Consider the following 26,333-nt stretch of genomic DNA (forward strand, 5'->3'; position numbering starts at 1 on the left):
AAATTGTCTCTTCTGCTATAATAAAAGCTGAAATGAAGTCGGTCCTTTTGATTAAAGCTCTTGGAGTGAAAGAAGGTTTCAGAAGAAGTGTTTGTATCTGAGCTGTGATGGTCGGTGTCACTTGTACAACAGCTGTACGTCCGTCTACTATCTGGCTGAATGGTGTCGTTCGGCTTGGCCCATTAGCGTCGGCCTGTAACTCGGGGGGCCTCTGGGGGTCAGCGCGGTGACGAGACGGGGCAGAGGGCGAGGGCCACAGCTTCACGTCCTTCTGCTGAGGCCACAGTTTCACAAGCAGGCAGGCATGCGAACACTCGTGTACACAAACTTTCTCACGACATAGAGGGGTTTGTACAGCCTGCATGAATACACACACATGTAGATAAAATGCAGATACTCACACACACACACACACACACACACACACACTGGCCCATTGTGTGCGACACTGCCGCCACTGTGTCTCCATGCGGAGCGTCCTGACACAGCACACGCCTCCTCACTGCTAAATGTCACACACTGTTACTGACATTATTGGTGATGCAAAGTGCAGCGAGTGTGTGTGTGTGTTTGTTTGTGTGTCATGTGACCGAAACCATTAAGCAATAAATCAGTCAGTCAATCCAGAGAAAATGCATCAATTTGGCAACTAATTAAAAAATACGTTTTTTCGTTGGCACGACAGTGTATGATTTTTTTTTGTTTGATAAATAACTTTAGAATTATTCTTAGCATCTCTGTCAGTTAGCTCTATCATTCATTTTTTTTCCCCATTAATCTATTTCAGCACTACGTCTTTATACTGAGCTCTGTTTTGACTTTGTTGTCATGATCGATGATGAATCATTTATCAAACCTCAGATAAAACAAAAACAAAGTGCCCATCACAGAGCTGTGATGTCTCTTAATTGCTTCTTCTATCCGACCATTAATCCCAAAAAATATTAACTATCGTACAAAACAAAGGGAAAGTAAGAAACACATCGGTTATTTCTGGGCACCTTTGCTTAAAAAATGACTCAAAATTGTGATCGATGTTAATTTCCCGTCGTTGGACTAATCCTTTCAGCCCTCTTCTGTATTGCTGTAGACGTCCTCTTGTCCCAGATGCGTTTGTCTCCGGCTGCCTGGTTGTGTGTCTTTGTCTTTGCGTCTGCTCGTGTCAGACAGAGACTGATAACGGCATTAGCTCGTATCCTCATAACAGCAGGTGATGAACTGTGAGGAGGGAGACTGTGCAAGTACAGCCGGATTCACCAGCACAAACACATGCACTACGCTGTGGTCCAGTGCTCGGTCTTCTCCTTCTTCCTCTTCTTCTTCTTCCTCTTCTCGCTGATCGACGGGGTCGGCCTCAGTGGGTGGAGTCTTCTTATTTTGGCAACTCGCTCCTATGACTGCTCGTCATAGCTGAGAGGGCAACTGTGAAACATCCCACCTCTTTGTGCTCGCCTTTTGTCCTCGTCTTTGTCGCAGTCAGAAGTAAAACAGGTGAAGTAATTGGTTGTCAGATCTGTTCAGCACCTGAAGAAGAACACCATTGTGGTTATGACAAGCATATCTGTAATGGGCTATGGGGGCATTTTTAAAGACATTAGACGTTCATAATGGGCTGAAATTGAGGGAATGGAAAGTCTTTAAAAAGTATTATTAAAATCCTGCCAGCTACTGAATAGCGAGGTGCCAGTGTTGGAACAAAACCATCCTGTTTTTGTCAGTTTCTGTAGTCGGATGACATCATTTTAAGCAGAATTCCCATTTAAATTCTTACTTTCATATTCCCCTTTCTTAAAGTAAATAGGACGAAAGGACTAATGTTAAAACCGTCTCCTTTAAGCTGTCTTGATGAAGGTGATGAGACGAGGTGGAGGTGATGAGGGGGAAGATTTCAAAGCCTTTTGGTGTTCGACCACCGGTCCTCATTTTGAGCTTTAAGTCAATTAGTTTTAATGTATTCTCTCAAATATTCAAATATATTGAAATGCAGATTTGAAGGAATGCATGCCTCAATGCATGGGGAATTAACTTTCTGTTGACTCGTTAAACTCTTCATGAACCAAACAATGACTGCCCTGTGTACTGGCTGGTGGAGCGGCTCTCTTACTGTCGGAGGACGTGCAGCCTTGTGATTACAGCTAAAACAGACCGTTGGCTTCAGCATGGGTTGTCGGTTGAGTGGCCATTTTTGACACCATTGACACTCTTTTCTTAGTACTGATACTTTACAGTTTTTTTTTTTTTAGTGACTGAGCTGCTGAGTCTTTTGTTCTCAAAGATTTCGATTCTGGTTGATTTGGCGTCACCTGTGGTTCCTGGTGGTAACAGCAGGTTTGGCTTGATACCACAACAAACACTACAGAAGAGCAAAAGCAAGTTGTTTTTAGTCAAGAAGTCGGTCAAATGATCTGATTCCATGCTTCACACAGTCCGAGTAGTTTTCCACATTAAGAAAACAGCTATGGAGATAAATCTGCCAGCTTGTTAGTTTAAAAAAGATAGTAGGTGGAGATGAGACTATTTATTTCTGATTGCTGCTGACAAACATATACAACACGATGAGGCGGGGAGAGTAGAAGAGGAAGTATCCTAAACATGAAATATTTTAGCTGGATAGTTGGTATTAATACGAGGTTTAGATGAAATCCTGCCTGTGGTGTATTATGAGCTGTACTGTGTTGCCATTAGCTATACTGTACGTCTATTGCCAAATGACCTTCATAATGATGATGGAGGGGCCAGAATGACCTCAATCCAGCTGCTTTGTGGAGATATTAGTGAATTAAAGCTGATGTCAGCACTGCTGGACACACACGCACACACTTTTGTGACGCTATCATTTTGGTGCCTTCACTGGAGGCATTCATTATCTGATTAATTTCCTTTTTTAAATCCACTTTTCCTATACCTCTAATTTTAAAACGACTATTTTTTATCAAGTGAGGGCTCTTAAAACGTCCATAATTTAGAGTTCTGGTTTCTGTCCTTGAGAGGACGTTTGGCTCTCATAAGTGTGGAAACTCATGAACGCACACAGCTGCGTTATAGCTGTCGGTGATGAAAAGGAGATAATGGACCTGAATGCTCAGTGACAGAGGCTTTGTACTGGACCGTCAGGCGGCCATGACAGGCAAAATGTTCAGAGCGCCTCGTTCTCTCAGTCGGTGAGACACAGTCCTCAAAGCTCCAAGCTTGTGATCATGCATTGTTAAGATGTTTAACTTGAACAATGGGGGTGGTTTTTATAGCATATTGTGTGTTTTTTTAAAAGTTATGTGTCTTTTTATTGCTTATATGTTCTGCTCTGACGGATCAGCTGCAGCTATAGTTTGAGTCTGAAAGATAAATGGAAAGTCTGCCCCAGAGAGACGTCTGTTTTTTTTTTTTTTTTTTGCAAAGAAAGAGCATTGTCTAAAGTCCAGACCACTTATGTTTACTTCAGGAGTGTGAGTGGTGTGGTTTGCATTTTTTGTGATCTTGTAATCGCAACAAAGCGGGAGCTCTTGTGACGCGTAGGCGGCTGACAACGACAACTCGAATAAAAACACGGACAAAACTGGCAGAATTGTTAGTAATTGGCATAAACCTTGTTTAGCTACAGCTGCTAGGTGTGCATCGCCTGACCTTCTTGTTCTTAAAAAATCGTGAAATGTTTGGCCGTGCCCTTGTAAAAATACAAAGTGTGAGTGCAGCGCCACATTCTTATCTGCAGCCTGGGAGCCGATTGAGGTCAATCTGTGATTTGCTGCCTTGGCCCCGGGGACCGGCTGTGATATCACCAGAGGGCTTACCGTTGCCCACGGCTCCCCGAGTTTTACACACTGTATCTTCAAAACAGTTTGTCTTTGCCTCGTGTCAAGTACGCGGCGTGTTTGCATTGTCTGCTTGTCACGCGCCGCTGAAGTTCTTAATGTGCGAGTCGATCTCCCGTCGGGGGCAACAAACAATTTGTTCCCTTCCGTCTTCTCTGCTGTTTGATAAATGCCCGAAGGCTGCGCTAATGTCATTTTCTCATTCACCTGTTGTGAATGTTACAGAAACAAGACCACAGATCAGCGTGAGCGGCCCTTAAGGTTTATGATCTGTGGAGAGAGCCGACAGTCGTGGTGTGGAATGGAAACTTCTCTGTAAATATCCCCCACAGAATAACGCACGAGAAAAGGGCGAGCAGTGAAAACCGCTGCACGCTTGGTCAGGCACCCAGTCGTCCTGATCACTCGTGTGGGTTTTTGGTGGCGTTCGGGTGCTTGAGAGCGGGTCGGAAAATACTTAATCTAAACATCTGTGCTATTCTCTGATGAATTCATGCTTGTTCGGCAGCATCGTCTCCACCCAGAGATTGGTATTTTATACGAGTGTAGGTAAAAATCAAGTGGTTGATCAGTGTTGAAATAAGAAGGACTTCATAGAATGGACTCGTACTGCTGTATACATGACAACATTATCACTATCAAGGCCGTTGGTTTGGTTTAACAAGTTGGGAATCACATCTGGAGCAAATGAAATCTGGTGTAGTTCAGTGAAATCATTCATGAAGACCTGCTGACATCTTCAGCTGCAACAAGCTGCATGTTAGTTGTTCAATAAAACACCAGAAAACCGTAAAGAAAAGAGCACAAGAGGACCCACATCCAACATATTAAGTTTGCTATATTGTAAGCTGTTAATTCTCAAGTTTAAGAACCTCAAATCACCAAAAATGTTTCATTTGTGCTTGAGAGCATCACTTAAACAATTAATTGTCTAGCAAAATACTTAACGTTTGGTTTTTTATGATGGCTCGATGGACTATTCATTACATCGCTCTATCGGCATACCAATGAACAGCTCGTTTAGCGTCCTCCAACATGCTCCATGGTAGCACAGCCTGTAAAGCAAGACGACAATGAGCCATAAAGTCCACTATGTGCTGCTTGTTAGGTTTATCACTGTTGACACTCGGTAACATACACGGAGTGCAAAGGCGAGCTTATCAACGTCTTTATCAACTCGGGAGACTCTCTCATCAGGATTGCAGCTGGACAGGCGGAGGACACTGTTGGAGGGATACTTCGGTGAGTAAATCAAACCGATACTGTCTGAGATGAAAGTAGGACTCTAAAACATGTGATAATTCCCTTTGCTCATTATCTACGTGTGCTGTACGATGCCTTTACATGAAGCCAGCGCAGTGAGAGATCTGTGTAAGTAACAGCCTTTCACAACAAGGACATTCAAAGTGCTTTACATACAGTCACAAAGTATCGCTGTCAGTCGGCGATTAATGCAGAAGTTATTCGTTTTCTGGGTCTGTTTTCATCACTCGCTGCTTTTTCTGTCTCTAGCTCTATACGTGTGCGTGCGTGCGTGCGTGCGTGCGTGCGTGCGTGTGTGTGTGTGTGTGTGTTTATGAGTAATATCATTACCGCTGCTCTGATTCCCCTGATTTGATCAACAGTAGCTCCTGGGTTTCATATTCCCGGCACTAATGCCATCGCCCATCAAAGACGGCTAAAGAAAACACGGGACGTTCCTTGTTTGTCACACATCCTGTCTGAAGTTAATTCACTTTGCACTCACATCTCAGAGAGGGAGGGAGGGAGGGAGGGAGGGAGAGGATGTACGCTGTGTCCGGAAGCTTCACCGTGCATCAGAGGAAACTTTTAACTTGTAAATCTCTGCATGTTGTAAATTAAAGCACATTTGTTCTTTAGACCAGTTGCTCGTTGGATCAGCTTCACTGTCTGCGGCTCCTTTTGTGATGTACGTTACAACTTCATCCCAGTGGAAATATTTGGATTAATGCTGTTATGAATAATTATCTGCTGTGCAACATATATTTGTATTTAGGTGAAAATACACTCTGATGTATCTTAATATACAAAATACGGCACGATGTATGAAAGACGCCTCAGAGTGCATCATTGCGACATCGACACCTACACAGATGTAGAGCGCTCTTTGTTTGAGGCGTCCTTTCGCGACGATCAAAAGCGTGCGTTTTCCACGACCGTCTTTGTTTTTTGTGTTGTAACTTGTAACCGGAGAAGGGCGGCTGACTTCTTTTGGCTGCAGTTCAGCTGAGGGAACCTTCATTTCACATATAAAATAAGGCAATAAAAAAATCTCTACAGCTCAGCGAATGTTTTTCAAAGTATACAGTGAAGTATAATATGAGCAAAACAATTAGGGTTGCAGTTTGTTTGAAACTCCGAAGATTAAAAAGGAAAGACGAGAGCTGTATGTGGCGCTGCATCTTTATTTTACTCTTCCTCTTTACCCAGCATGGTGCGCCTCCTGCACACTTATTAAGAGGAGTCTGCTTCATGTCTTTACTTGAGTAGATGTGCCTGCATCAGGAACATCGTGTCAGCAGCAGACGACGGAACAAACTCTCAATATTTACGACTGTAGCAGTGCTTTCACAATATATTTACAGTCAAGACATTTTAGGATAATTGTTGTTGTTATTCTTCTTATTATAACCATGGGATTGATGTCCATACACATTAATACAGTTATTGCTTCTTTAAAAAATTTACTTTGAACGCTCGTCACAATCCAGGATATTATGTTGATAGTGAAATGTTTTTTGTAGTGTAGTTGTGTAACTGCATTGTGGTTGTTGTTTCTTATTTACAGCCTTTGTGTGAATAAGTAATAAACGTATTTCTGTTTGAATTTTAGGTTTTTATAAATTGGATATTATCTTCTCTTTCTGCAATTCTCTTTTTTCCAAAGTGTGTTGATACACTGATTTACACTTACTTACACTCATTGTAATGAAACAAATCCTTTATTTAGATTATTAAATCATGTTGACAAATTTTTTCTTTTTTGATTTAACTTCTGTTTACACACACACACACACACACACACCTACACACACACACACACACACACACACACACACACACACACACACACACACACACACACACACACACACACACACAGGACTGAATATGATGCTGCTGTAGGAAGTGATTATACTGCGTGTTTCCTGTCCATGTTTTTAGCAGTTAGGTACCAGTTGTGTGGCGCTGCAGAGGAAATGTAGCATAAGGTCGGCGGCAGGCTGATGTAGTAGCACATTGCTTTGTGGGGCATTTTATCAGGCGATGCTGCTGGTTTCATGAGTGAAGGGCTGCAGACGTGAGGAAATATTTATCAGCATCGGTGAAACAGTAAGTTTGATACATAACACACATATATATCTATATATAGATATATATCATATGTAATTTTATTTTTAAAGTTACGTAAATCATATAAAGTGTCATTTGTTTTGGTATGTGTGTATTTGTGTGGGCTGGACTTTTATCAGGAGAGGGTTTATAACGGCCGTACATTGTTAAGAGTTTAAAGGAAGCGGTCTGAAGATGTTCTACCTGCATTTAGTCTGTTTACTCTATTTAACTACATTAAGGTCTATTTTAAATGTGCATGTTTCTGCTTTTGACCCGTTATGTTGTTAAAGGTTAGTTTTTACAAATCTATATGATCATTTGTCAAAGATATGTAGACATACAGTCAGCTGTTTTCTGTTGTTTCACTGGCAGCATAACTTTTCAGTGGTCAGAGAGGAAAACCAGAGCGAGTTCATGTGTTCATGTTATGTGAAGCAAGGCTACATCAGAGTGAGTCCCCCACTTCAGCTCACTGCCCGAGTTGTTTTTCTTTTTTCTTCTTTTTATTTGTCTCATCAGACTGCCGTCTACTTGTAGCTTTCAGGAAGTGGTTAACCTTGATGGAGGCTGGTACAGATGTCTACAACGGCTCACGAAGCAAATGGAAAATTTAGACTGCAACCCATGCTAACCATTTCAGTCATATTTCATACCTCTCATTTAGATATAAGTGGAGAAATTGGCCTCCTTTTCTCATAGAGGCACATTTGTCCCCTTTCCTGAACCCTTAAATGCATCATCTGCATGGAGTGTGTGTGTGTGTCATGCTAGTGAACATGGCCATGGAAATGAAGCGATTATGAGAATGACATTGCTTTCATTTTTGTTTCACCTTGATGTGAACCAAAGAGTGTTCGGTAGAACATAAATCTGATTTCATTTACACTTGACAGAGAATGGAAACATGTGACGCGCAAACCGTTATTCAGCGCTTGGTTGCGTGGTACTTGCGTCTCTTTATCTAGGACACCAAAATGCATCTCTGTGCACTTTGCGGTGGTGCATCAGACCAATACTCACTTTTGATTGTCAGTGTGTCTTTCGAAGGATTTACTGGAAGTGTAGCGCCGCATCAAACTACATCCACATTTTATTTGCTTCTGTATTTATTACAGTACCAGGTAGTAAAAGTTTCTGGCTGAGATCTTTATGAACAGTGTCTCTCTCTCTCTCTCTCCTCACTCAGGACGTTTACTGCTGCTTAGGGATGATGATGATGATGATGATGGGAGGAGGCCGCGGCCGAAGGTGCAGCCCTCGCTAGAATCACACTTTCTCCCCCAGACTGCACCCCTCCACCATAACATCCCCCCCCGCTGCCGTCCCTCCGCCCCGGCGCCATGGCCAACCATCTGGAGCTGATCCAGGAGCTGCAGCAGCTGGACAAAGTGCCCAGTCTGGAGAGGCTGCGGGCGGCCCAGAAGCGGCGCACCCAGCAGCTGAAGAGATGGGCCGTGTACGAGAAGGAGATGCAAAACAAGAAGCGGAAGGCTGACAAGAAGGGACGCAATGCCAACAGTCCAAGAGAGTCCAAGAGGCACGTGTCGTTCGCCGCCAGCGTGGCTCTCCTGGAGGCCTCGGCCAGGAACGATCCAGATGAAGGTACGGACAGCGAAGACGATTTATGATGTGTGCAAATTAGAAAACACAAGTGCAGACTCATGGGGAAATGTGCTCAGTGTAGTGAAAATAGTAAATTACACAGGTGCTCTTAACATGTGACCAATGGACACGCACAATCTGAACCACTGTAGATTTATTCTCACTGTAACGAGGCAACACACTGAAAGTATGTGCCGGGGTTCTGTTTATAAGCTCAAGAGTCAAACCCGGCACAAAGCTCAGTGACGCCACATTTGAATAATCACTCTAATTTCAGCCTCACCACACCACTTCAGCTGGATATCAGAATGCCAAGGTCAGGAAAACGATTAGATGGGCCTGCCCACTTAAACTGCCAGTGGAAGTCACTCCGTTGGAGATGAATTTGTTCTGCTAGGAGACTGTTTTCTCATTGTAAAATAATGCAGTTGTCACACTGAGATGAAACTCACGCCAGTCTTTTTAATTAAAATTTCTACGGATGGTGCCTCCCTATTTGGAGATAATAATTGTTTTCCTCCAGTACAAACAGTGCCACGACGCTGTGGCAGTGCTAACACTGAGCCAGTGATGCAGGAATGATAACAGGCTCCTTGTCATTTCGAAACGACATCTAATTTAACTTTGCTTTAACTTTAAATTAGATTGAACTCTTTTTTTTTTTTTTCATAACCAATACAGCCCATGGCTGTGCTACTGTACATTTGTTGCTTGTGCAAGCTGTTGTTACAGATATGGAAAAAGCCACAAGGCTGATACAATACATATACAATAATTCTCACAGAGGACACGCAGCCCTGCACTGCGTATACACACATATACATATATACGTAGAAGCTTTTCCACATGGACTGTGAACTCGTAGAAGCTTCAGCTGGAGCGGACGTCTTGGGATTCGTGTTGTCTTGACGGCCTGTTGGATTTTATCATGTGTAACCTAAAAAAAGATCTGGTGAAACCAGCAGGCGATAAACGGATATCACCTTTTTTGAGGAGAAGCTCTTTCTATGTTGCTCATTCTGCTGCTGCCTCATTAGAAACAGAGCTATGTGGTGTCTTGTGTGTGTGTGTGTGTGTGTGTGTGTGTGTGTGTGTGTGTGTGTGTGTCTGAGAGGTTTTGGAAACGCATTAAAAGGGATTTTTGTCGTACGCTGCTGAGCCGAGTTTGGTTCCCAGAAAGTCTGCTGAGCCAATTAGTCGTTGAACCAGGATGTTGTGGCTGTTGGTGTTCATGTAATTCTTTAGTTTGAGAAACCACACGAGTCGGCCAGGAACATACAGCATCTACATAATTACTGTCAGTTTCAGGAAATATGTATAATAATACTTCCAAGAACTATCAGAAATATATTATATGTATTTAAAGTCGGATTTTTTTGTGTGCCGTTTTTCCAGTTTTGAGAAGACCGACGCAGGAAGCAACAGGCTGCACTTTCTTTCTTTCTTTGTTTTACACAAAAGCTTTTTGAGCTTTATTTGAGCGAAACAAAAAGCCTTTGATCAAATATTGAAGGCCATTTTGCTCTTTAGTGTCCATATTTGCCGACTTCTAAAATTGAAATCATCTTCATGATTTAAGCGAGTACCTCGACCGGTGTTTGTCCGGTCTGTAGCCGCGGCCAAACGATATGAGAGATTACATTTAAGTGTGAGGGCAGGGTTTTGCCTACTGAAACATTAGGCTGAATAGATAATGAATAGATGGATGTAACACTAGACTGTTGCTGTAGATGTGCATTCATTATACATTGCGAAGTGAACTTGCTTTGCTTGTCGGGATTTTGTCCAGACTCGTATATCTCAACATACACTTTATGCATTTCCATGACATTTTGTACAGACATTCATGTTCCCCAGAGGATGAATCCTAATGACTTTGGTGATCCTCTGTCTTTTCATCTAGCACCACCATGAGGCTGTATTTCTGACTATTGGAGGAATCGTCATGAACGTTGACATTCATTTCCCCCTCACAATGAATTGTAATAAATGAGTTTTCCTCTAGCGCCATCATTTCAATTTCTCCAGAACTCACGATGTTGTGCTAATTACAGAATCTTAGTATGCTAACATGCTCAAAGAAGATGGTTAACATGCTGCACTTTATACCTGCTACATGTTAGCATTATCATTAGCATGACTTTAGACTCTGTCTAGGTTTACGTAGCTGTATTTTATGACATCATTACATTTCAATATGTACGAAACATAATTTCAGTCCATTATGACTCGCACAACTCTAAAGATGGCGTCAGTTATTGACCCCGTATCTGTGAAGCCCAGCGACGTAAATAAATAAGTTGTTAGTTTTCAGCACGACTGTGTTCACATTTGATGTGATTTTTTTTTTTTTTTTCTCTCACACATCCGAGTAAACACACCAGTCAGTGTGCAGCATTGGACACATTGAGAGCAGATTTCTTTGGTTTGAGCGTCGCCGATAACTGGCCTGCCAGTTCTCTGTCCCGCTGACGGTGCCCGGGCACAGAAGTATTTTCCGACAGTGCTGCTTAATGAGGGTGACCATGAAAGAGGCGGAGAGATAAAAAGAAAGGGACAGGTTGTAGTGTTGCCCACACAGCTCCAGTGGCAGCTGGCTAGCTCAGGAGCCCGATAATCTCTGCTCTCATTCCCTCTGGTCCACAGACGCTCGATCAAGCATCGTGACTGCATGCTGCTCAATGCACACTGCTCCCAGGCTCTGGGCTTCCTCTACAAAAATACTGTGTGACAGTGTCATTTGTTCTCTTGTGCAGTCATTTCAAAGAAGGTTATGCAAAAGCAGAAAGGGAAATTGAATGTGGATCATGATGGAAATGAGTTTTAGCATCTTGGAAATGCAGGACATCATCACTGACATTCACATTGAGATTGATTTTCATAAATTACACAAATTATTTAGACCCCTAAGAACAGCTACTAGCGAAGCCAATGGGAGCAGTGGAAGCTCACAGATGTGTTTTTAGAAATAAAAGGAGCCATCCATCATCTCTTTTTCATGGAAGAGAAGGGTTGATATGGAGAGGTAAAAACAACAACACAGAGAGAGAGACTGAGATTGACTTTGACCTGAGGCCGAGTCAGGCATAATAAGATGAGACGTCGGATTGGCTGGATTGTCTCCTGCTTAATCCCAGATTGGTTGGATCGAGTGAGATGTTTCTTGTGATTCTTTCACTGCTCTCTCTACTGTGTGGTTGCAGCATCTGTGTGTTGACCTGAGGCCATGTGTGCGAGCGAACACTGAGAAGTGTGTGTGTGTGTGTGTGTGTGTGTGTGTGTGTGTGTGTGTGTTCATCGGCGTGCATGTTTTATGGATGGAGTATTTACTGTTTTGTACTTTGTATGCTCTACTGTATCCCGAACCGCCAACAGCGTTATTAAAACTGGGATTTGTGGATGTGTATATTTTTATGCTCGTGTTTAATGTGTGTATGCGTTTGCGTGTGTATTTTTAAATGTGTGTTGTGTTTCCTCTCTGAACTACAACGTCTCTGTCATTATAACTTCTTCCCTGGAAGCTGTGGCCGTGAGGAGATGCAGATATAGCAAAGGACCAGAGGACACAATGTGTGTACTCGGGCTGAAGATGTGTTGTGGTTGTGAGAGGGAGAAAGAAAAAAAGTCCTTTGTGTGGATATTAGATCAACTTTTCAGTGTGTGTGTGTTTCCATAGAGAACTGTGTCTGTGTGTGTGCTGGTCTGCTGCTAGCTGGAGACGCCCTGAAGGGGCTTTGATCTGAGGGGAAAACAAAGGAGGAAACAGTCGGTAGGAGAGAGGATTGGATGGAAAGTGTTGCATCCTGATTCTGTGTCCATTTCTCTGCCCTCCGGCTGCCGCCGTCCTGAACCCTCTGCCCCCCTCACTGTGATGAGGGTTGATGGCTGTGAATTATTGTGGAGCACCTCCGTGTCCCTCTGTGCAGCGCTCTGACTATTGAGACTGATAGATTTTCTTCTCTCCAGAGAGTAGCGCTCCTGCAGAGGAGCAGCCATCAGGGTCAGAAAGGACAGTCATTATATATACACACACACACACACACAGTGTGGACTGACCTGACAATTCCTCTTAACACAGGTGTGCTATCTGATGAAGTTGTCAAACAACTCTGATGTCACTGAAGGAGTCAAGACTCTCTGGAAAAACTGTGTTGTGCTAAAAAAAAGTTGAATTCCTCAAATGTAGAAAACAGTCAAGCTCACATTCATGGCAATTAACAAATTAGTATCCAGCTGCTCGGTATAAATGATTAAGGCAACACCGTCAGGTGAAGTTAATGCAAACATTTGGTGACCCTAATCTGTCTGTAAGTGGGTGAAAGTAACGTGGATGAAAGCAGTGGTTCAGAAATCCTAACTGCTTTTCAAAGTGTCCTTGAGCAAGACACCGAACCCTTCGCTGCTCCGGATCGATCGTCTGAGAAGCGGTTCTGATCTGATGCTGGTGCCTCAACTGCTTATTATTTAATGTTCCTATTCAGGCTAATCTATTTGTAAACTTGTGTGCTACTCTTTTCGTTTTAATAGTTAGTTAATGGTCTATCTTAATTGTATCGTATTCAAACAGCGAAACTGCAGCACACTGTCAAAACTTCATTTTTGGTATTTTGGTGCAACATCTTTCATCAGGCGTTTAATTTAGCCAGTTACAGCAGGAACATTTCATATTATACATAAATGATTAACAACCAATTCAAGGGATGAAGCAAATCAAGTATCCACAGACAGAAGATAATAAACAGACACCTGTGAAGATGCTGAATCATTCATCTTTGATACCCCTCCTGTCTTACTTTTCCCTTTTGACATTCTTTTGCTGCTGCTGTTAGCTGACATTTCTTATAATCTTACTATTTGTTTTTATTGTGAGTTCAACCTAAATGATCTAAAATGTAATGTCAAAAGTTTAAAATAAAACAAATAATTTGTTTAACTTCAGTCACCTGAAACAGTGAGTGTTCCACAGACCTGCGACTCTCGTCTTCACTGAAATCATTTTTGGTTGAGATCTTAAGGATTTTGCTAGAAGTCTGTTGTGACGATGTGATGATGTATTTTAGCTCTCCCTGAACTCGTTCTGTGTTTTCCAGCCCTCGACTCTATTTGTTCACCACCTCACGTGTCAACACGCAGCTCGCTAATCACCAGTTATTCCACACTTAAAATCATGACTTATTACTCGATGTCTGACAAGCCACACTTTACATTTTACATTTTTAGCCTTGTGGCTCCCTGTTGGTTCACCACCTTTTTCTTTTCTTCCATGTCATCACCATATAAATACAGAAGAGGAATAACTCTAGATTTCAGGATAGAAAAATATCTCCAGCAGCGAGTTTCGCCTCTTGGAAGGAGAATTCGTAAATGGTTTTATCTTCTTGCTTCTTTTTTTAACCCCCTCTCTTTCTAGTTATTTGTGTGCAAATTAGGTCTCGGAGGGGCTTTTGTCTTCTGCTGCTGTCTTATTAGAGTGGTAAGGCCTTCTCCTTAGAGGCCTTATGTAGATAGGCTTAGCTGCTCCCAGGCATATGGCAGCTACAGAGTGGCATTAAAAAGACACACAAGAGCATAGTGAAAAGACGACGAGTGCAGCAAACAAAATGACATCACATCGGATGCAACTGGTTGTCAGAATAACACACTGACCTTTTGGGATGATGTCTGCTCACCCTCTCGCTCTCTCTCTATCTTTTGTTCACACTACTCAGTCAATTGTGACCCCGGCTTTCTACCTATAGGAGGAAACACATGACGATTCCGTTTGTTGGTTAACCTTTGCTCTTGATTTCAAACGCTAGAGGGGAGATTTAACCAACTCATCTCATGGAGTTTGATCAGGAATGATGAGATTGAAATGCACACAGACATTAGGACCTTTGTGTCAGTGACCTCTGACCTCTTTCCTTAATGTTTGAAGGTGGTTGGACTTCAGAAACATACTGTCACACCTACTATACAGTCTTTAATGGAAGTACTTACATTTTGTAGTAAAAGTAGCAAAACCACAGTGTAGAAATAGTCTTTCACAAGTACAAATCATGCATTCATATCTTTCCGTAAGTAAGAGTACAAAAGTACTAAAATATACTTAATGTACCAAAAGTAGAGGTACTCATCCTCCAGAATGGGTGGTTCCAGAATAATGTACATTATATTATTAGATTATAATTGCGATTTGTGTTTTGCGCTAATTAGCAAAAGTAAGCATGCTATCACACTAAACTAAGATGTTGAACATGGCAAACATTACACCTGCCTGACCTCAACATGTTAGCTTTGCCATTGTGAGAATGTTAGCATGCTTATGTTAGCATTTAGCTCAAAGCAGCGCTGCACAGCCTCACAGAGCTGCAATCAGGCTGTAGACTCGTTGTCTTGTTATATAATGTTACAAACGGCCTGTTTCATTAGAGCTAGGGCGTGGAAACTAAATAAACTTAGCTATAACATTTAATAGACACAAAATGATGTATCGTTGTCATTTAAATGTCTCTACTCTTGTCTGTTCTGGCTCCACTATACATGTCGACACCCCATGACGTCTCATTTCTTTACAAAAAGGTGCTCTTGTTTGATATGGACGGATGTATTTAACATTTTTGGTTGAAAGCACTCAATAAAAGTCTCTTTGCACAAAAAACAAAGAAAATACACCACATTCACAAATCAGCACCTTAAACAAACAAGCGTCTGCCGTCATTAACAAGATGAGCTGAGCAAAGGTCATACTATTAAAATCTAACGGTGCAGTTCATCAATAACGTAGGTTGCTCTGCATCAGTATCAGTGTTACTGCCTTCTGTGTTGGATTGCAACGATAACGTCGGACCACCACAAAAGAGAATTGGTAAACTTCACACAGTTTTCACTCTTCCACCAGATTTAGCAGCTAATAAAATCCGCCTGAAGCTTGTTATGAGCCAATTCCTTTAAATGCCATCAGATTCTGTAACACATTTGATCTGATATAAAGTTATGTGATGAGTGATTCAGAGCCTCCTTGCATGCAGAACCTGTGAACTGTCTCCTTGTCCTTTTCTTCTTTCCCTTCTTTCTTCTTTTCTATGTACTGATTATTGATAATGAGGCGTTGAATATGTTCTGAGAGTTGCTTGATCAGTTTCGTGACCGAGCCTTGACCTATTTTTAAACTATCTAGACACGCAGAGATGTGATCAACCTCTGTTGTGCCCGAGGTCTTTTCAAAAGCCACTGATTTATTAAGGATTTTAAGCAAGAGATGTTGTTGCGCAGCAATAACTAGCGATCCGTAACAGGAGGTTGTTTACTCACATGCTCAGCTAAGCTGATATGACCTCTGACCTTTGACATCCATAGTGTAAGCTGTCCCGTCTCTCTCTTGTATCATGTGTCGTAACTCAAATCACAACAGGGGTGAGCAGTGTGTTACTTAGGACACAGAGGGTGTGTGTATAGATCTCTAAAAATTAAGAAGTATGGCCCTGTATTAAAGTGTCTCTGTGAGCCAACTGCACTGTGGCTTAAGACGACACATGCGAAGCGTTCAGAGGAAACATGCTGCAAGGGGAGAAAACGCAACCACAGAAATGCACCGACGGCACAACCTCAGACACACCGCAGGTCGAACAGAACGCAACGGAAATGAGTTGCAATACAAGATCATTTTCCGGGGACACAGAATTTGGCAGTCGTTTAGTTTCCCCATGAAACTTCTGTTAACTAACTAATTCCATTATAAATGTATTTTTTCAAATTTGTATTTTTTTTCTGGTCTTTTTGTGTGTTTTCTTAAGTTGCATCGTGTTGAGCCATCAGGGCCACCGTAGTCTTATCACCTCTCTTTTTATGATGCACTTTTTTGATGTTAAACATTTTAGAACTTTTTGTGTATTTCTGTCGTTTTGTGCCTGTAAAATGTAACTGGAGCTGAAACAATTAGTTGGTTATTCAGTTAGACGATGGAAAACATTATTAACAACAATTTTGATAATTGATTCATCATTTAAGTCATTACTTAAGCAAAAATGCCAAAGATGTATTGGCTCCAGCTTCCTGAATGAATGTTTTCTGATTTATTTATTATAATTTTGTATGATAGTAAACTGCATATCTTTGTGCTTGAGAAAAATATCATATGACATATCGGCTTCCTGTTTTCTGATATTTTATAAACTGAATAATTACTTTATTAATTTGCAAACATACAATGCAGATTAATCCGTAATGGAAACAATATTACCCTTTGGATACATGCATATGATCACAGATCCAAGGATGTGAGTAATACAGTTTGATATTATAACACAGTGGCTCTGAGATCTGAGACTCGAATCTCAATTAAATTGATCAAGCAAAAATTCTGCATTTACTGCGTTTAATCTGCTGTCCTTGTACAACGCCACACGCCTTTCTGGATGTTTTATTCATAAGACTGAAGATGAGTGCAACCATTTTTACCACCTCTGCGTCTTTCCTGGTGACAAAATTAAGCTGCTTCACTTACGGCTAAATCAAGGTTCCTTCACCACCGGCTCTTCACATTTTTGCTTTTTCCTCTTGTACGATCACCATTGATTTGACATTTCCAAGCAGTTGATTACTTAAGTGGGATTCGGTACTTCATGCCCCGAGCAGGGCCGCGACAATGACGAGGTTCAGAGCCACAGATAAAAGGTGTCCTTGTGTGAGCAGTAGCTATCGAATGCTTCTGTGATTAGGACGGCTAGTGTTACTCTCCGGACGTCGGTGGATGGTAGAAGATGTGTTTTTCTAATGATTGCTGCTGTTAGTATTGATATTCTTGTGTCTTTTTATCCTGTTTTTGTGATTAGGGCTGTTTTCAGGCACCCTTCAGGTCAACAAAACTCCTTTTCTCTACTCTCGACCTATGGGTGTATCTGCCCTGCCTGGCACACAAAGGCACTGCTGTCTACACACACACACACACACACACACACACACACACACACACACACACACACACACACACACACACACACACACACACACACACACACACACACACACACACACACACACACACACACACACACACACACACACACACCCTGGTCATGTTACATCATTTGGGGTTTAAAAAAATCTTGGTTAAATACAAAAGTGGAACTATGAACAATGTGTGGAGTGTAACTGTTTGTGATACTGTGTTGCTGTCGTCGGTGGACGGAGCAGAATGCATTGGGCCGTGGAGTCGTCGGGTTTGTGGCTTACTTTGCTTCATAATTGAACATGTTTCTTGGCCGTGTAACTGTCACACAACAACAAAGGGTCATTTATTGAACGCCAGCGCTTCACTGACTATCTCTGCTTCATTGTGTTCTCTAGTTTCAGTAAAACCCTCATTTTCTTCTCTTCATGTCTTTTTTTTTTTTTTTTTTTCCCAGATTGCTCACTTAAAGCCGGATTATTGTTTTTGTTATTATTCACTGTGGTCTTTAGTGAACTGTGCTGCTCTAAGCGGTAGTCTGCCAACGAGCTCGCTGAAGCCTCCTCCTCTTCTTCACATCAGTTAAATATCCTAGGAGAGCCCCGACTCTCAAGTTAACTCCTATTTCCATGGTAACTGAGGCTGGCAGAGAGCGGTCCATGCAGCCGTGGCCCAGAGCTACTCAGCTGCAAAGGCACAAATTGCGCATCATCATTGCTGCTGCTGCTGCTGCTGCACGGGATAGTTTGTGGGAGATAGTGGATGTGACTGCTGGGCGAACTCTCCCCTCAAGTAAATCTGTCACGGGTGGAAGTGAATAGTGTGATCCAAATCATAGTCAACGGATATTAGGAAAGATGTGTGTAATATTACTATTAAGCTCTTTCTTTCCCATTTTTCTCTTACACACTTTAGAGAAAAACGGGAACGAAAGAGCTTAATATTAAGATTTCAGATAATGCTTGACTAAACGGGGTAGATACACTAAACATTGACCAATTAACGGTTTCTTTAATTCAGCCAAGGTGAAAAGTCATATGTTGGACATGTTGGATGGAGTGTGGATCATTTTCTACTTTTTGTAAATAACTGCCTTTTGTGAAATAGTGCTAAAACCAATAGTAGGCTCTAAGGTGCCTATGAGCTGAATTATTATTGCTATTAAGACTATAAATGGTAATAAAAGATGTTACAGAGATGGTCCTCTTGAGACGAGCGGCAGCAAGTGACGAATCACTGTAATCATGACAATGTAGTAATTTAAACCCAAACTGCAATGTTTCCCTAAACAGAACAACCAAACCTTAACTGAAACATTGATTTGTTTATGATGTCGTCCTATTTAAGGAAGTCGGATCATAAAATGCTTGTGAACGTAATATTTCTGTCACTTATTCTGGAAGACTTGTTGCTGTTTTGTGGATGTGGTGAAAGGTAACGCCCAAACGGCTCGTTATTGTTGAAGAAATGTTTTTCATGAAAATGACTTTTATTTGACATATGAGGCATAAACTGGCGACAATGGACCTGCGCAGCACATAACTCCATCAACAGGACTGCATGAACTGGGAAAAATGTGAATACTTTTCTAAAACTTTTCTTTTTGTTACTAAATTACATTTTACAATGAATTGAATGTAACTGACATCGTTATAAGCATTAATTGGCTCACTTCAATATGCAGACAGGGAAACCGCTCCACTACGTTTTCATCAGCGTCCGTGTTTGAAGCCCACCTGCTGGTACTTTGGCAGAAGTTGTTAAAGTGGCGGTCGGACTTTATCCACTGCTGCCAATCCCCCGATTGCCTCGTCAGCACCTCGCTGCTCCCCCACTCTTTCTAAACCACCTCACATCTTCCAGGGCCGCTCCAACTACCCACCCACCTCCCTAACTCGTAGGGAATGAAAAGCCCCCCCACCATAGAGTAAATCCCACAATAGGATTATGGATTAACTGACGAGGATTAGACCAAACCAGGGCAGCGTGTTTCATTAACAACAGTAAGGTTGATAATGTTAAACCTGAGAGCCACAGTGAGTGACCTTTTTACCTGTGGACTGAGAAGATGAATTTAATGAAGATTGAGTACATTTTACAATGTTTTGACTAACCTGAAATACCTGCCCTGGAGCTCAAGTGATTTGACAAAATATGGTATTGAATGAACAAGTACATTGTCTGATTGAGACATTGGAGGAAGTGCAAACATGTACTACTTTTGTTACTTACTAGATATATTTGATAAGGGATTTAAACTCTGAGTCAGAAAGCAGATTAAATGCTAGATTCAGATTTGATGAAATACCAATAATAATCTCGACCCAACTATCTGCCATCTTTGTCAGATAATACTGGAGATATAAAATCCAAATGGGGGCAGTGGAGTGCAGCTGAGCGGGGAACAACTGAACAAATGGCAACTGCTGCAGCTGCCTGAGGGGTCAGTGATCTATATAACTCTACGTTTACAAGCCTCTGACACCCTCAATGGAACAATTTTCAAAATTGCTACCAAGACACTTTAGAAGAAGTAAAATTAGCTCTTGGGAATTTTTTTGGGACGTTTGGGAATTTACTTCAGTCAGTGTTTCGTGACCAGCATCTAGTGGTCATTAAAGGAACTGCATCTGAAAATGGCCTAAAAGAGTATTTATGTAGCATTGCACTTTTATAACAGGACTCGCAATGACAGTTTAAACCAGCAGTATATATTTTTATATATATATATATATATATATATATATATATATATATATATTTTTTTTTATTCCATGCATTCTTCTCACTTGTCAAAACCTTTAGCCATTACCTGCAGACTGTTCAGGTAGATATTTGTGTGTTATGCTAGTTGCGGCTAATGTAGCCTCAAGGTGCTAACCTCAAGCAGAGGAGAGGAGCGGGCCACATGGTCTAGTGAGCTCACTGCTCTTTAGCTCCACACAAAGTGTTGTTCCTTTTCAAACTTGTAGTCTTCAGCCCCAAACAGACGAGTCATTTAATCAGATGTCGCACGACTCCACAAAATACCTTTTGTACTCTTTTTTTATTTTTTTTTATTTTTCTTTCTTTTATATGCATACAGTAGCACTCTGCAAGACCAGAACTACGTGTGACTCAGGTCTTCATGTGTTATTTCTCTTTAGAATTGACCTCCCTCTGCCTCACTTACTGCAGGCTGTCTAACGTTTTATTCCCCCCTCTCTTTCACTATAATCGGTGTAAGCCTGCTATCTTAATGCCTTTTTGTACGCATACTGGAACTAATTAGATGGAGCACTGTTGCTTAACCCTGAGTATTACTGAGACAAACAATACTGATGCTTGTCTCCGAACATTATGCGCCACTCTTTTTCTCTTTTTTAACTCCTGTGGATCATAAACACGTACTTGAACATGACTCTTGAATTGTATTTAGATTAACACATTGAACAGAAACTATTTCAATAATCCTGTTTGATATAAAATAAAACCTTTGACAAGCAGTTGGAACTCAATTATAAGAGCTAATGGGGTATTTTAGGGCAGCTTGGCTTCAGGTTTGGAAGATTGCGACCGAGTGGAAGATAATGAAATGTTTGGTAAAATGGGTATTTTTTTAATGTGTTTTGCCTTTCTCCATCTGTTTCTCTACCTGATGTGACTCTGCACTGATAGGACTAATTATGAAGCCTGGATTAGTTCCTGGTCTCAGCGCCTCATATCAGGGCTGCTACAATAAACGCCCAGTTAACATTGATCCTCATTATTTTGTTTTATATACACTTCGAGTCACAGGGGCACATTGTTAGGGATGGCAATGTTGGACGTTAGCATTTAGCTCATAGCTGTGCCGAAGTACAACCTCATATAGCCGTAGACTTTTATTTTTGTGTACATACAAGCGATCACATTGGGTCTCATGCAATAAACACTCGGAACGAACCGAGTCGTTCTTTAGTGGCTGGTTCGAGTGATTTTAGCATAGTTCATGCTCATGGTTATGGAGGGTTTCTCACTTAATTCCACTGCCGGCGGTGTTAAAAAGTATACATTTTCCTTTATGGATCTCCGAAAGCAGGACTAAAGTCACAGAACATGTAAAGATCTTCCTTTTATTGTTCGGTGAATGAACCCTTCGGGACATATGCGGCAGGATGCGTAGCCTTCTATGGTATTATTGAGGCACTAATTATGCTTATGCTCACACTAATATGAGCACAGGTGGCTTTCGTTATGTTTACACTCGTCATTTACACAGTTCTCTGAAGTTAGGAGCGTTTACTGAATCTGACGTGGCACACACGTAACAGACCACTGTACTAACAAAATAAGAGAAAGTCAAGATAAGAATACAACATTGTTCTTGCACGAGGCCCAATATCTTTGATTTGTTACTATCAGGAATATGGGGAATGAGCTTATTTTGTTTATTAAAAAAGGCTATTTGTGAATGCTGATAGTGTGATCTTTGGCTTAATTAGTTTGAATACACATTAACAGCTCTGCCTCAATGCTTAAAAGGAACCCAGACAGTGCTGGCAGTGTGATATGGAAATAAACTGTGAAAAACCTCCATTATTTGAGATGAGATTTATGAACCAGTTAATCTGACGAGCCTTGTTTCTTCACATTTCTTCAAAGTGGCGGCTAATGTTTGAGAACCACAAGACGACATCCGGGATTTGTCAGTGTGTCCACAATGTCACCTGAAGGAGTTGTCTGTTCATTACATTATTAAAAGTGCTTTTAGAGCGACTTCCCATCATCGCTCCCATCATGGAGAGCTGAGCTCATTGGAGCATGTTAAGTTTATTCTATTTCAGCGTTAATTTGCTCACGGTGACCCAGAGAAAACCTGCTGCATCCCAATACACAGCGTGTTGTGTCTTTAAATTGCTCTTTCGTGCTGTGCCGTCTAACTACATCTGTTAAAGCAGTGTAACATACAATTAAAGTCCCTTAATAGCTCATCATGTGGAGGATAATTATAACACACAGTGGAATGCTAAATATATCAACGTCCTACTAAAACAATGTCATTTAGCTTCTACTTATGTCGGTGCCAAGTGGCCTACTTTCTGCTCAGCCGACAGGAAAGCAAGGAAGGCTTCCTCGCCTGAAGAGCGTTTGGACCGTAATTATGTTACTTCCTGTGAACCGCTGCACTGTTTGATATGTTTTGGGCCATTTGACTGTTCTAAGATTACAGTGTCTAATTTGTGGGAACTGATGCGCACTGATGAATATGTGTGCTACATCAGCCGTTTCCCATTTGTAGTGCAATTGGGAAAAACTAATGAAACGGGGTCGTGGCATGACGACAGAAATGAATACGAGCTATTTTTTGAACAATTACCTCAGTATTGCGAGCTGAGTGAAAAAGAACAAAGAACAGAGTGGCCTCTAGATCGTTCATGTATCTAAATACTGAAAAAGAGCCCAATTTAATCAGTGTAACCATGCTGTAACTCATCAAATATCATTACTATGATATTACAGTAACTACTGTACATACAATTCATCAATTTAAAGCCAACTTACTCCTTGTCATTATTTTCAGATCTTATTCAGAACTGTATATTCAGTATAATCATTTTCTAGCATGGCTGTGATCGTGGTTAGTATCTTAGAATATAATATAACAAAATAATTGTTTGTTTTGATTTATTTTGTAAAAATTGTAATTTCCATTGGTGGTCTGTTGGTGTGTACACTTTCAGAACTGACTGACATGCACACACAGTAGCACCTAATTGAAATCAGTGCTAATGTTAGCAAGCTAGGCTAAATAGCTTCCAACCTCCAATTGGAACACAAACCTAACAACACGATGCGCCCAAATGTTGAGTGTGGTTAAAGGCCAGACAGCTTAAATGGCTAAACGTTGATAAAGCTGGTTCGTATCACACCCAAATTATTGACTGATTGAAACGGTAGATCTTGATTTTGTCAATTATGCCAAAAATGCATAATAGCCTTATCCTCCTTTTGAAAAAATTAAAAATCTTCATTAAAGTGATGCAAATTCAAATTTCAGTTCAACTTTTAATCCGATAAACTCACTGGGAGCAGCTTGAAGTGTACCACCCTTATCTCTGTACTTACTTGGACCCATTATGAAATGTTTTAAAGTAACCCGTGTTGCCTGCAGTGCATTATAATCTGACTTCTCACCAGCATATCACGGTTTCAGATGGATTATAAACCACGGTGACATTCTCTCATTGGTATCGGCTAACCTGTGAGATTTAAGGGATGCTGTGGCAGCTCTTACTGCTGCGCAGCAAATATTTGTCTCTTCAATACAGCAAAGAGAGATGCTCTGGAAATAACATCAATCCTCCTCTTCTGCGTCTGATCTCGCACAGCCCCTCTTATATTACAATCTTTACTTGATCCTCACTTCACCGGCCGTTCCCCCTTATCAGTGATCACTGGCTGTGAGGTATGAGCCTCCAGGGGGATCAGGATGAGTCAGCATCCTGATCTAAACCCTGACAATAAGAACACCCATGCTTCTGCATTAACTGTGCTGTACATTAGCTAGCAAAAGGGGCTCTCTTCAATGACGAGACACCTGCAGATGTTGCGTACCGTTATAGATGCCTCAACATGCGTGCTTGCGATAGGCTGCCATGTGAGGCTCCCACATCAATTATCTGCCAGGGATTTCCTGGACAGGAATAAGTAGGCTCATAAAAAAGCATCCTGAAATGAACTCTGAGAGATGCTCATCTGCGTAGCTGCAGACGGAAGGTTATAGTACTTGTAAAAGCGACTCAATTTCACGTTATGAGCTGATGTGATTTATGAGAAATGTTGTTAAGCGGTGTGATGACTGGCGGCACACACCGGGCTTTTAAAAGGACAATTATTTCAAATGGAACCTCCTGAAGTTCTCATATTATGACTCTTCATTGTCAATAAACATAAGTACATTACAGACAGATGAACAAATATTGAATGTTAAACACATAATATTGTTTGATATGGTTCCGTGACCACAGATGATGTACCGTGCAGCTCTCACCTTGGTTTGTGTGCATCAGATCCACATAGATGCAGTGGGGATTATTGGTCCAAGGACACCAGGATCCTGATCACAAGGAACTCATTGTGTAACGTCAGGATATTGATTTTATTATTATTGTGACTCATCCCTTTTGCAATGAATGTTCAGTAAGTGTCTAGTAAAGTTACTCCAGGTCAACAATGCCCTTTTTGTTAAGAAAAATTGAAACGAGGAGCCTTAAATTCTGTTACTTGCAGGTGGCGGGTCAGAATAACATTTATATGGTCAAATAATACAATCTGCATCTTACAATTGCAATGACAAAGCGTTTTGAGCCTCCGACTCGTCTCTTCTCCGTAGCGTCTGCGACAAAAGCTCATGGTATTGTCTCAAACATCAACATCATTTCCCAGAAGAAAAGATGAAATAATTCAAACTTGTGGCCATAACATAAGCCTATAGGGTTGTTACATTATCCAGGAGAGTCGTCTGTTTCTCCGATCAGTTGCATTGAAGACATCACTGAAAACATGATGTAATGGAAATTCTGAGTGAGGAAAAATACTCGTGGAGCAAGTGGCTCCTCTCACTTTAAAACTCTATTGGGAAAAAAGTGCTGAGTTTGCGAGTAAATTAAATCAGAACAAGTGACTATAAAAACCTTAAAGTGACCTTTAAGATCTTTTCTGCTGGTTTCACCTGGAAATCAGCATCCAAACTGCAAAATACCTGCTTTAGCTTCTTTGAGATGTGCAGTGCAGTAAAGAGGATTTACATTTGTATTAAGAGCAGACATAGACAACTATAAAAATGTACAATATATTAGTATTCATGATATTCATGGACCTGGCTGTTTGTGAATCACTTCTTATCAATAATCAGAGTTCAGGAAACTTATGACCTAAATACCTCCGGTATAGTCAAAGTTCATTCACTTAGGATTTGTTTCCATCTCCGACGCGCACACACACACACGCACACGCACACGCACACGCACACGCACACACACACTCTCACAGTATTGTGGAGGCACAGTAAGATAACAGGAAGGAAGGGTGGGTCTCTCTTCCTGCGCTGTTGTTTATTGATGTATCTTTTATCTTTTGGGAAGCATCTCGTCCAGATCCGTCTCCTCCCTCGATGGGAATTCATGGGAGCTGCCCCGGAAGACGTGCTTGAGATTTCAGCAGGGTTGTGTGTTACTGGCTTTTTGTGGTGGTTTAGATAATCACCATGGTGACCCCTTGGATGTAATGGATTGCTTTTTAAAGATTTCTGTGTTTGTGTGCGCGTTGGCTCGGCCCCATTGGTTGGTGCTACGGCCGGATAGGAATCACATTCATGGGTTGTGTCGCCAGCGCCAACTCTATTTTACTTGCTTCCCTCTTTTTCTCTTTTTCTCTCTGTACCAGTGTATCTGTCTGTGTGACGTATCACAACATTTTATCCCTGGCACTTCCCTGTCAGGGTTTGTATGATATATTCTCTAAGATCCCTTTTCCTTTTATCATAAAAACTCATATGCCACGGGGTGAGATAAAAGCAAAGAAGTCGCACATTTTCAAGTGCGGTTGAGTCATTAAGTCAGAGTCTATGTGCTGCTAATGAGACAGGCAGGATGAAAAATAACAAATCTATGCGT

The 26,333-nt window shown here is 41.4% G+C and overlaps 1 protein-coding gene across 1 annotated transcript in view; it reads left to right on the plus strand.

Annotated features, from left to right (window-relative positions):
* Positions 1–8,388: 8,388 nt before the first annotated feature.
* Positions 8,389–26,333, plus strand: part of ppp1r16b (protein phosphatase 1, regulatory subunit 16B) — a gene marked incomplete at its 3' end in the record, with an annotated part of 52,594 nt that continues 34,649 nt past the window's right edge. Inside the window, exon 1 of the mRNA XM_079186706.1 lies at positions 8,389–8,768. Coding sequence (XP_079042832.1) covers positions 8,507–8,768 — 262 coding nt within the window. The 5' untranslated portion in view covers positions 8,389–8,506. The remainder of the gene's footprint in view (positions 8,769–26,333) is intronic.

Source organism: Pholis gunnellus (genome assembly GCF_910591455.1).
Source record: "Pholis gunnellus genome assembly, chromosome: 3".
NCBI classification, from domain to species: Eukaryota; Metazoa; Chordata; class Actinopteri; order Perciformes; family Pholidae; genus Pholis; species Pholis gunnellus.